Source organism: Prenolepis imparis, unplaced genomic scaffold, assembly GCF_030444845.1.
Source record: "Prenolepis imparis isolate NDT839.2.m4 unplaced genomic scaffold, iyPreImpa1.0 SCAF_7, whole genome shotgun sequence".
Classification (NCBI taxonomy): domain Eukaryota; kingdom Metazoa; phylum Arthropoda; class Insecta; order Hymenoptera; family Formicidae; genus Prenolepis; species Prenolepis imparis.
In genome coordinates, this window is record NW_028141165.1 from 14,304,394 (window position 1) to 14,316,978 (window position 12,585).

Sequence of the window (12,585 nt, forward strand, 5' to 3'; positions counted from 1 at the left end):
ATCTTACTATTTTAAAATTTAATTAGCAAATTATAATGCTTTTTTAATCAGCTGATATCTGCCAAAAATTATTAATAAACCATTAATTTGCTAATTAAATTTTAAAATAATAATATTTTAAAAATATTAAAATGTAATATGTTTTAAAATAGAAATATGTTCAAATAATATGTTATAATTCTTCAAACTCAATTAATATTGTTGACAGTTATCAGCTGATTTTTGTCAAAACATATTAATAAAACCAAAATTTGATAATTAAATTTTGAAACAATAATATGTTGTAAAAAATTAAATAGTAATATGTTGTAAATTATGTATGTTATAATACCTTATCTGCAATTAATATTTTTTGACGGAAATCAGCTGATAACTGTAATAATAATATTAATCAGGTTTAAAGTATTGTAACATATTATTTATAACATTACTATTTTTATTTTTATAACAAATTATTATTTTAAAATTTAATTAGCAACCTGACACTTCAATCAGTTGACTTCTGTCAAGAAATATTAATCGCGGATAAGGTATTATAACATATGTTATTTACAACATATTAACATTTTAATTTTTTTGACACATTTTAAAATATAATTAGCAAATTAACGCAATAAGTATTAATATTTTTTGACAGAAATAAGCTGACTAAAATGTTAATTTAAAAATTAAATTTTACAATAATATGTTATAAAAATTAAAATAATAATGTTTTAAATATTTCATAATGCTTAAAACTCGATTGTTATTTTTGACAAAAATATTAATAAAGTAAAAATTTGCTAACTAAATTTAAAAATAATAATACATTAAAAAAATTAAAATAGAAATATGTTGTAAATAATATATTATAATATACTCTCCTTTATCTGTATATATAATATAATACTTTATCTGCGATTAATATTTTTTGACAGATATCAGCTAATTAAAGCGTTAATTTGCTAATTACATTTTAAAATAATGTTTAATAAATTAAAATAATAATATATTTTAAATAGTATGTTATAATTCTTTTTTAACTCAATTTATATTTTTGACAGTTATCAGCTGATTTCTGTAAAAAAATATTAATCGAGTTTAAATATTTTTATATTATTTTTTTAAAAATATTCTTTTTAATATAAAATAAAAAAATGGCGCTTAGTGCGCGCTTGTGTTGTTCTAGTAATAACAAAATTTCGAATAATTTGTTCAATAAAATTCGATTTTTTTAATAATAATAACTTCATGTGCAATTTATATATGTACATTAATATATGTATATACCTATAATTATAGTTCTTCATTAGAAAGAGAAGAATCTCTGATCTGCGAATGATAGATATATCAAAAAATTACGATCACGGATTTATTTCTCAGAAAAATTATCGCAAATGTTCCAAATTATCACGAACTAGAACATTTGACGATTTCGTTTCTTTCGATAGGTAAAATGTGGATCTTCCGATAACTAACTATAAGATCAATATTTTCTAGATTGCTAATAAATTTTAAAATTATACAAAAACTTCATATTTAGTTCAAGCAGACTTCGATTTCAATAAATTGTTATAAAAATATCAAAAAAATTACGCATTTTCCAGCGGAAAAAAATATAAGTCAAATTTGACTGTAAAATCAAATTATTAACACGATTTTAAGAACTAATTTATTTTTAATTTATTATTAATTACCTAAAAATTACTTTAAAAAACTAATTATTAAATAAAAATATTGCTCTCTTATATTTGATTGAGGTTTGAACCTTTCTTAGAGAGTATTCTTAAAGATTTGATCTTGTACATAACTCTTTTATACAAAACCATTTTGTTCTATTTTCAAATTTTCAGTATATGTATATTTAAATATTGTATTATGTTTTTGCGAATTTTTCGGGGCCAAACAGAAATTATTTTGTTTCTAGAGTGGGCCATTTCATAATAGTACAATATTTGTATATTTTAATATATAAAACAGAAATAATCGCCAGAAAGTTTTAATCGTGTTCATGAATATGTAAATGTACATGAACAAAAAAAAAACTAAAATATTTAACACTTTTATTTGCTTGTCATATATGTATATATATATATATATACATATACATATAATATATATATATATATATACATATATATATATATATATATATTTTTTTAGAGAAACTTATGTATTTTATTGTTTTAATGAAAAAGTTAACATATATTTTCTTAAATCTGTTTTTATATAAAGTTAACATATTATTTCTTAACTCCTTTTTCGGAATTGTGCTTTAATTAAATTCTGGCGATTAATCTACATGTACAGATAATGTTATGCATATATGTATACATGCAATACACTCACCGATACGGTGCGGAGCTCTTCAGTACAAAGCGTTGATCTATAACATATAAAAAACGCAATTAAGATGCATATACAAAATAAAAATTTGAATAAATTTATATAAATTATATATATATATGTAATTATATATAAATTATATATTTATTTATATAATTTATTATTTATATATTTATTTAATATATATATTTATATATTATATAAATTTCTTTTAATTATAATATAATCTGCTTACCGCATGGTTGCTCTGCCGTTGCCCGATGCCACCCCGGGCCTCCTTCTCGTAGAAGCTTCGAAACACTTGCACTCGCGTTACTTTTTTTCGTTCGCGACGCGCGGCGACGCTCGGATTTTAAAAACCACATTTTCGACGCGTTTCAGTAAAACGCGAGAATCGCAAGAGCTTATTCACGCGCGAATAGAACCGATGCTCTGTTTTCGCGTCGCCGCTTTTCTCGAGGCCGACTTATCGGAGGTGGACCTAACCTCATCGAACGACGATGATGCGGCGACTCCCCCGCGACGCAGATTAGGTCAGGAATCGCCGATCGCTATGTTTTATATGTCACAATTCAACGACGTGGAAATCGCGGATCGACAACGCCGAAAAACTCCGGAAACTCGCTTCGAAAGCGGTAATTCGAACCGACCGTGTAGTACACTCGCCCGTGTAATGAAGTTGCCTGCGTATCGACTCGCCCGTGCGATCGCGATCACGATGTCGGTACACGATTTCGCGACGCGATCAGATTTATACGATAATTAAGCACGTTAAAACACTAATCTCACACTCGTACTGTCGCGGACCGACGACGAGCGCGCAAACGTCGATCGCGAACAACGAAAATGCACCTAACAACAGCTGTACAGTGACGGACGCCGGACTGGCACTGCCAGTTACGAGACGCGCAGACGCGCAACACGTCACACGTTGCGACAAGATGGCCGAGTCCCAAGCGTAGTGGTGGGGGTCGCTGCGTATATATGGCGTGCAACACGTCATACATTGCGACAAGATGGCCGAGTCCCAAGTCGTAGTGGTGGGGGTCGGCTGGGCGGTCCGGGCCAGTGTTGCCAATTTCAGGGGCGAGCCGCGGCGGCTGGTGGGGGGAACGGCGTGGAGGGGGCTCGGGGGTGCGCGCGCCGTTTCGTCACGTGACCGCGTCACGTGGTTTGTAGGCTGCGCAGAGGTGGTGGTGGGGGGCACACCGAACCGCGTGACGCAGCCATGTGACGAAACGGCGCGCGCACCCCCGAGCCCCCACCACACCGCTCCACCCACCAGCAGCCGCGGCTCAAGGCTCGCCCTTGAAATTGGCAACACTGCTTGGGATTCGGCCATCTTGTCGCAACGTGTGACGTGTTGCGCGTCTCGTAACTGGCAGTGCCAGTCCGGCGTCCGTCACTTGCATAATTGTTGTTAGGTGCATTTTCGTTGTTCGCGATCGACATTTGCGCGCTCATCGTCGGTCCGCGACAGTACGAGTGTGAGATTAGTGTTTTAACGTGCTTAATTATCGTATAAATCTGATCGCGTCGCGAAATCGTGTACCGACATCGTGATCGCGATCGCACGGGCGAGTCGATACGCAGGCGACTTCATTAAGTACACGGTCGGATCGAATTTCCGCTTTCGACGCGAGTTTCCGGAGTTTTTCGGCGTTGTCGATTCGCGATTTCTATGTCGTTAATTGTGAAATATAAAACATAGTGAAATGTAGTGCCCATTTCTTGGAATATCGGCGACTCCTGACCTAACCTGAGTGCGTCGCGGGGGAGTCGCATCATCGTCGTTCGATGAGGTTAGGCCCACCTCCGATAAGTTGGCCTCGAAAAAAGCGGCGACGCGAAAACAGAGCGTCGGTTCTATTCGCGCGCGAATAAGCTCTCGCGATTCTCGCATTTTAAAACGCGTCGAAAATGTGATATCTAAAATCTGGGCGTCGCCGCGACGCGAGCGAAAAAAAGTAACGAGTGCAAGTGTTTCGAAGCTTCTACGAGGAGGAGGCCCGGGGTGGCATCGGGCAACGGCGAAGCAACCATGCGGTAAGCATCAGATAGTAATTGAGAGAAATTTATATAATATTATATAAATATATAAATAAATATATAATTTATATAAATTTATTGTTTAAATTTTTATTTTGTATATAAATATAATTTGTGTTTTTTATATGTTATAGATCAAGAAACTCTTTGTATACTATAAAGCTCCGCACCGTATCGGTGAGTGTATTGCATGTATATACAATATATGTATAACATTACCTGTATATGTAGATTAATCGCCAGAAATTAATTAGAGCGCAATTCCGACAAAGAAATTAAGAAATTATATGTTAACTTTATATAAAGAAAGATTTAAGAAAGAAAAATATGTTAACTTTTTCGTTAAAACAATAAAGTACATAGTTTTCTTTAAAAAAAAACTAAAAAATATATGACAAGCAAATAAAAGTGTTAAATATTTTTGTTTTTTTTTGTTCATGTGTGTACATTTACATATTCATGAACACGATTAAAACTTTCTGGCGATTATTTCTGTGTTATGTATTAAAATATACAAATATTGTACTATTATGAAATGGCCCACTCTAGAAACAAAATAATTTCTGTTTGGCCCCGAAAAATTCGTAAAAACATAATACAATATTTAAATATATACTGAAAATTTGAAAATAAAACAAAATGGTTTTGTATAAAAGAGTTATGTACAAGATCAAATCTTTAAGAATGCTCTCTAAGAAAGGTTTAAACCTCAATCAAATTTAAGAGAGAAATATTTTTATTTAATAATTAGTTTTTAAAAGCAATTTTTAGGTAATTAAAAATAAATTAGTTTTTAAAATCTTTTTAATAATTTGAAGCATTTTACAGTCAAATTTGATATATATTTTCTTTTTGCTTAAAAATGCGTAATTTCTTCGATATTTTTATAACATAATTTATTGAAATCAAAGTCTGCTTGAACTAAATATGAAGTTTTTGTATAATTTTAGAATTTATTAGCAATCTAGAAAATATTGATCTTATAGTTAGTTATCGGAAGATCAACATTTTACCTATCGAAAAAAAACGAAATCGTCAAATGTTCTAGTTCGTGATAATTTGGAACATTTGCGATAATTTTTCTAAGAAATAAATTCGTGATCGTAATTTTCTGATATATTTTTTATAATATCTATTATTCGCAGATCAGAAGAACTATAATTATATATATATTAATTATATATAATTATATATATATTAATTATATATAATTATTATATATATTAATTATAATATATTAATTATGTATAATTTGCAGATGGTTATTTTTATTAACAGCTGCATTTTATTGAATAGATTATTTGAAATTTTGTTATCTTTTTATCGTTAACGATAAAATGATGTATGCATCTTTGTTCTGAATAACACAATTAAATACTATTTTTAAATACTATTTTTACTTTTTTTATTTTGTTACCGATTTTATCTCGAATATATATCAGTATTTCTTTATGGTTGTGTGTGTGTGTGTGTGTGTGTGTGTATGTGTGTGTGTGTGTGTGTGTGATAACCCAAATCTTTTACTAAATCGTCCAGGGTGTTGCTCTTCTTTATAATATTAAATTTATAAAAATAATTGCTCTCAATCTCGGAGTAGTGAAAAAAGAGTAATATCGAGTTTTCGTCACTAAACTATTGAAACTATTAAACACATTTTATTGTTTTAATTCATACTTTTACAATAAATTTATATTACGAATGTTTTATAATATATAATGTTTATTCAGCTATGTGAACCTAGCACCCGACTTTTTAAATATTAATTTTTTAAAACGGAAAATGATAGCATTTCGTTTGTAGTTGTTTATAGTGATTTTCCTTTCGTTTGTAGTTGAGCGGTTCAAAAGTTATAAACAATTGTTTATTCATCCAAGAGGTAAATTTGTTAATTTTAAAGATATCGCACATTTGCTTGCGCAGTCTTCTTTAGAATCGTTTGTAGTTGTTTGTAGTGATTTTCCTTTCGTTTGTAGTTGAGCAGTTCACAAGTTATAAACAATAGTTTATTCGTCCAAGAGCTAACTTTGTCAATTTTTAAGATTTTTAAAATTTGCTTGCGCAGTCTTCTTTAGAATCGATTTAATAGAATATATGTATTTTGATTAAAAAATTAACTCCAGCTCGATTATTTTAATATCTCATATTACCTATATATGTCATATTTAAAAAATTATATTATTAAAGCAAATGAGCTGGGGTTATTCCAATCGTTTTAATATCTTATTTGGGCAAGAATATATGTATTTTGATTAAAAAATTAACTCCAGCTCGATTAATTAACTATTTCATATTAGCTATATGTGTCATATTTAAAAAATTATATTATTAAAACAAATGAGCTGGGATTATTCCAATCGTTTTAATATCTTATTTGGGCAAGAATATATGTAAATTGATTAAAAAATTAACTCCAGCTCGATTATTTAAAAATCTCATATTATCTATATGTGTCATATTTAAAAAATTATGTTATTAAAGCAAATGAGCTGGGGTTATTTCTTACTAAACTGCATAGTAAAATTAATCAAACATATTTAATATTTTATTGTAATAGATATTATTATTGTGATAAATATTAATCAGAGAAACTCTCATAAAATTCTTTCCATATCATATTGTCCCACGATTTGTTACCATGATTTTCAGGGTAAATTTTAAGATAAAATCCTCTGTGTTTATTACTTACAAAATATTATAATTTTAATTATAATAATATGTTGTAGATATGTAAATAATATTATACGAGTATGTTATAATATATTCTTTTAATATAAACTTATTTGTCCGCGATTAATATTTTTTGAAAAAATCAGCTCATAACTGTCAAAAATATTAATCCAATTTAAAATATTAAAACATATTATTATTTAATTTAATTTAATTTTGGATAAACTGTCAAACTGCTGATCCTCGCGATGATTGTCAACAATAATTGCGGGAATTGATTTAACATGTTTTTTTTTTAGAAAAGGACTAGAACAACACAAGCGCGCGTTATTCTTCAATTTTATGTTAAAAAGAATGATACAGAAATCAGCTGATATAACTGTCAAAAAATATTAATCGAGTTTAAAAAGTACTATAACATATCATTATTTTACTTTTTATGTCATAATATTATTTTAAAATTTAATTAACGCTTTATTAGTATTTTTTGACAGAAATCAGCTGATTAAAGCGTTAATTTGTTTGCTAATTAAATTTTAAAATAAGAATGTGTTATAAAAATTAAAATAATATGTTTTAAATAATATGTTATAATTTTCCTTAAACTCGATTAATGTTTTTGACAGTTATCAGGTGCTTTCTATCAAAAAATATTAATCGCAGATAAGGCATTATAACATATTATTTACAACATATTTCCATTTAAATTTTTATAACCTATTATTTTAAAATTTAATTAGCAAATTAACGATTTATTAGTATTTTTTGATAGAAATTTACTGATTAAAATGTTAATTTGTTAATTAAATTTTAAAAGAATAATTAGTAAAAATTATAAAATAATGTTTTAAATAAAATGTTATAGTATGTTTAAACTTTATTAATATCTTTTGACAGTTATTAACTGATTTCTGTGAAAAAATATTAATCGAGTTTAAAGTACTATAACATTTTATTTAAAACATATTATTACTTTATAATTTTTATTACATACTATTATTTTAAAATTTAATTATCAAATTAACGCTTTAGTCAGCTGATTTCTGTCAAAAAATATTAATCAAGTTTAAACAAACTTTATATAAAAATATCATTCTTTTTATATAAAATCGAAGAATGGCGCGCGCGTAGCGCGCGCTTATGTTGTTCTAGTAAGATATAAAAACGATTGAAATAATCCCAGCTCGATGCTATGAATATAATGCACAACGCGAATCGAGACAGCCAATTAGTATCGCAGAAAAGCGACAACAATGTCAATAACATGCCTTTTTTTAGAAAGGGATCTTATATATAGAAAAGGATAGAAGAAAGATTTTCGAGTCTTTTGCTTTTACAATTAATAATTAATAATAATTAATAATTTATATAATAATAAAAATTAATAACTAATTGTAAATAATAATAAACTTTTAATAATGGAATAAATAAACTACAAAATATTAAATAATAAAAATATATTTATAACAAGAATAAGAAATGTTTCAAATAAACATTTGCATAACAATTCTGCAAAAATCTGTTGTAATATTGATTTATTCGAAATATATATAAATGTATATAATAGTCGCAAGGATTCGACACATGTCAAGCTATTTCCAATTACATATATTAATAAAATTGTGAATAGAAAAATACAGTGGAAGTTTATTCAATTATATTATTAATGAAATACCATTATAGGAGATTAGATTATTTTATATTTGATTACTTGATATAAACACACATTTTCTAAGAATCAATATATTTATTATTATTTATTTTCTTTAAAAAAGTAATTTTTTAAAGAAAATTAATAATAATAATATATTGGTTCTTTTTTTCTGTGTGTTCACTTATGCTTGTGTAAATTTGATTGATTTGTAACGCGTTTAATATGCTTATAAAAGAGTATATAGCCGTAATAAACTGTACGTTGAACTCTTATATGGTACTTGAGTGTAGGCATTTCGGACGAATGTATCAGCTAAGCCTAAGATTTAATAAGAAACGCACAATCTCATTTAACGCTAGGGCAACCGCGAATAAGCGTCCACACAGGGCCGCATAAAGTTCTCACGTAAAACGAAGGTACGCCATGTCATCATAAGTATAAATAGATCCGTTCGTCTGCAACGATGATACGGCCCTATATTGGAGGAGTTATTTTTGAAAGCCACATCTCGTGAGTTGTTATAGCTCTGCACTCAGTTATAAGGAGTTTTCTTCGCGGTAAGAGCGCGGTGGTTTCACGCTGCGCCCGGAGAATCGAACAAAGACAACTTGTTTACCCCGTGAGCAAAAAGAATCGTGATTGTGCCACTAAGATCTGATTTTTTTTTACATATGCGTTATTCTTTTGCTTCTCTGTTCAGTGAAAGATCTATTTTTTGCCAATTTAAGCCAATACTCTGAAAATTCATACGAGTAATATATGGCTAGACATATGTATATATATCTTTGATCTCCACACATGAGTGCGTTTATAGCTTTAGTAAATTTATTATTAGATATTAAAAAGTAGCTGAGAAAGAGTATATACTCTATTTTTCATTAATAATCGGTTTTAATTTACTAAAGAATGCTCTTCATTCGACGAGATGAGTATATAACGTAAAATAAAATGTTCATATATCCGCATCTATATATCATCAAAAGATTGTCTTATTCTTTCTTGAAGTGACAATTGTTTTGCTGAATTAATTCGAGCAAAATACATATTGGCTCGTGATCCTGAATCGAGGAAGCACAGAAGGATCAAGAAGGATGTTCAGTTCATTAAGGCTAACGACTATGCGTTCGCACAAGAATCGTGCTAGACCGGGAAGCATCGCCGCGTCTGCGAATTCCGACTCAAGCAGAGTGGAAGAGACGCAAATACAACACCATCCTCACAGCTCTATGCTCTTGAACGATCAGGAAGCGATGAATGTCATCGGTCTATCATCATCATTCAGTGTCTCTTCGAAGGTCGCGCAAGTCAGAGTGGAGCGAGAGGGTGGCAGCCTCGGCGTGACTCTTCGTGGCGGAGTATCCAAAGCTCTGATGGTGACGGGGGTGAAAGCAGACGGTCCGGCTGCCAAGGAAGGAAGAGTCAGACCTGGCGATCGGTTGCTGGCGGTAGATGACACCGAATTGCGGGGACTCACCCTGGCGGAGGCTCAGCGAGCGCTTAAGAAGAGTTCGGATGCACCTGTCGCGTCTCTCACGATCGAGTACGATGTCGCGAACATGGAAGAGGCGCGAGCGGCCACTTCCGGTCCGTTGCTCATTCAGCTGGAACGCAGTTTTTCGGGTATATATCGTGTTTCCCTCAAACGCGAGGGAAGAACTCCCGCTTAGAATAAATCCAGACAGCACCAAAATCAAAACATGTCCAAAATCGAGATAAGACGTCTTTAAGATGTTTTCTATCATAAGACTTCTTAAACATGTCCCAGATAGCCACAGTAATTATTATAATATCATTTTGACGTCAAAATACTTTTGCTATCTGTGGTCTTGAAGACTTCTTAAAGATATTATGTCCTAATTTTGGACATGGTGCTGTCTGGGAACCTTCGGTCCTGACAAAATGTTAAAAATATGAACATTCGAACGAATATTAACTTGAAATATGAATTGTAAATCTTCAGGAGAGCTGGGTTTAACCGTGAGAGAGACACCGAACGGAATCTATATAGAGAGTCTCCGTCCAGCGAGCACAGCGGATCGTTGTGGTGCTCTGCAAGTGGGAGATCGGCTTTTGGCCGTGGACGACACGCCTGTCCAGGATGCGACGACCGCCGCAAAGTTGCTTAGAAACAATTCCGAGAGTTGTCGTATCGCTAGGCTGCAAATATTACCGCGATCTCCGAGGACAGTGAAAAGAAGAGCGCAGCCGCAAGCTCAGCAGAACTCGAGTCAAAGCTTGCAGATGAAGGAAAGTCTGACGGTCGTCCTGCGACCGGATCATCGGGGTTTCGGGCTCGCGCTTAAGCTGGTCGAAGATCGCATGAATTACACCGTGAGCTTCCTGGAAGCTGGTGGCCCGGCAGAACGAAGCGGTGTCCTTTTGCCTGGCGATAAGGCTATCGCGATCAACCGGAGGATGTTACGCGATCTGCAACCAAGTGAAGTAGCTAATATACTTGAGACATCGCAATTGGTGAACATCTTTTTTAAACTTTTACAAAAATAGGAGATGAAATATCTTTTTATTAATTATTTTTGTTTACTTTGGCACAATCAGATCGAGCTGGTGATAGAATACAGAGTGGGTGGACCAGTGGTTCCGAATTCCGGAGTTTTCACAGTCAGAGTCACGAGGCCGTTAGGTGGTCAACCCGATTTGGGTCTTACGGTGAATGAGGATTTAATAATCACGGAAGTTCGTCGAGGATCACTTGCTTATCGAACAGGCAGCTTAGCATCTGGCGACAGGTTGCTCGCGATAGACGGAGAGAATCTAGATTCTGGAGACTTAAGACAAGCCGCTCAATTATTGCATCGACCCGGCAGCTCAGTAGTTGCCTTAACTGTCAGAAAGTCAGATCCTAATTCAACAGAAACAAGGTATTTGATAATGAAAAACATCTTCTATAAATGTTGAATTTTTGAGCATCGACTTTTTGGGGACAAAAATACAATTTTTATTAAAAATTATTATTTATATAGTTACATGTATTATATTTTATTATTGATGTATATAACTTGCAGTAAGATTATATAATTATGCAATATATAAGTTGATAAAATAAAAAAATAAGAATTTTTTAAAACAAATTTTTCGATAATTAATAGAGATAGGAAGCTGTTTACTCATAATATACTCGAAAGAAAAGCTCTACAGAGATTGTTGCAGAAAGCTTAGTATAGGAAGCGACACAGTCCAGCCACAGTTTCCAACAACTGCGTTACGTTCGGCTAGAGAGAGTCTTCCTAGTGTGGACAGCGCGGTGGATTCTTGGGGCGAATTGGGAGAGAGTACTACTATGCCAGAAATATTGAGAATTTGGGATACCGTCTCTGTAGACAGCGGACAATTGGACTTATCAATGCCATCTTATCCAGGGTATCGATCGATCAACTTACGATCAACAAATTTATTTGACAATAATCGTTTCTTTATATAATGTTTCTTGTTTTTTAGAGTACAGGAATGCGGCGATTCCGACAACAAAGCCCAGCAGATAGTGCATGTGTCGTTGCGCAAGGATCCTGTTTACGAAGACTTTGGCTTCTCAGTATCGGACGGCCTTTATGAACGGGGGGTCTATATAAATCGTTTACGGCCCGGCGGACCCTGCGACGGTGTTCTGCGACCTTACGACAGAATTCTTCGAGTGAACGAGGCCAGTACGGAAGACTGCGACTGTTGTCTGACGGTTCCGCTCATCGCAGCAGCCGGATCGCGTCTAGATCTGACCGTAGCGAGACTCTTATTCCCACAAAACATTATAAAAACTTTGTAAATCGATAAAATATCTATAACGATCTAATAATCATGATCATCTATAATCAACTGCCAGTATATCATCGTGACTCAATTAAAAATCTTTTATTTTAAAGAATACTTTATCATTA

At 32.1% G+C, this 12,585-nt stretch overlaps 1 protein-coding gene across 3 annotated transcripts; it reads left to right on the forward strand.

Annotated features, from left to right (window-relative positions):
• Positions 1–4,321: 4,321 nt before the first annotated feature.
• Grip (Glutamate receptor interacting protein) lies at positions 4,322–12,540 on the forward strand. 3 transcript variants are annotated; one of them, XM_083042819.1, is made up of 7 exons: positions 4,322–4,371; positions 4,509–4,551; positions 9,701–10,315; positions 10,656–11,167; positions 11,252–11,574; positions 11,852–12,073; positions 12,152–12,540. In XM_083042819.1, exons 3-7 carry the CDS (start codon positions 9,787–9,789, stop codon positions 12,471–12,473), a joined length of 1,908 nt encoding a protein of 635 aa, XP_082898945.1. In that variant the 5' UTR covers positions 4,322–4,371; positions 4,509–4,551; positions 9,701–9,786; the 3' UTR covers positions 12,474–12,540. The 3 variants fall into 3 exon arrangements, with proteins under 3 accessions (XP_082898945.1, XP_082898944.1, XP_082898946.1); XM_083042818.1 differs by lacking the exons at positions 4,322–4,371; positions 4,509–4,551 and having other exon boundaries at positions 9,149–10,315; XM_083042820.1 differs by lacking the exons at positions 4,322–4,371; positions 4,509–4,551 and having other exon boundaries at positions 9,149–10,315; positions 11,864–12,073.
• Positions 12,541–12,585: the final 45 nt, after the last annotated feature.

Excerpts from the sequence above, each read along its gene's own strand:
- Grip (XM_083042819.1), top strand. The coding sequence starts at position 9,787 with ATGTTCAGTTCATTAAGGCTAACGACTATGCGTTCGCACAAGAATCGT. Across the intron at positions 10,316-10,655 it reads GCTGGAACGCAGTTTTTCGG|GAGAGCTGGGTTTAACCGTG; the intron begins GTATATATCGTG and ends GTAAATCTTCAG. Across the intron at positions 11,168-11,251 it reads TACTTGAGACATCGCAATTG|ATCGAGCTGGTGATAGAATA; the intron begins GTGAACATCTTT and ends TGGCACAATCAG.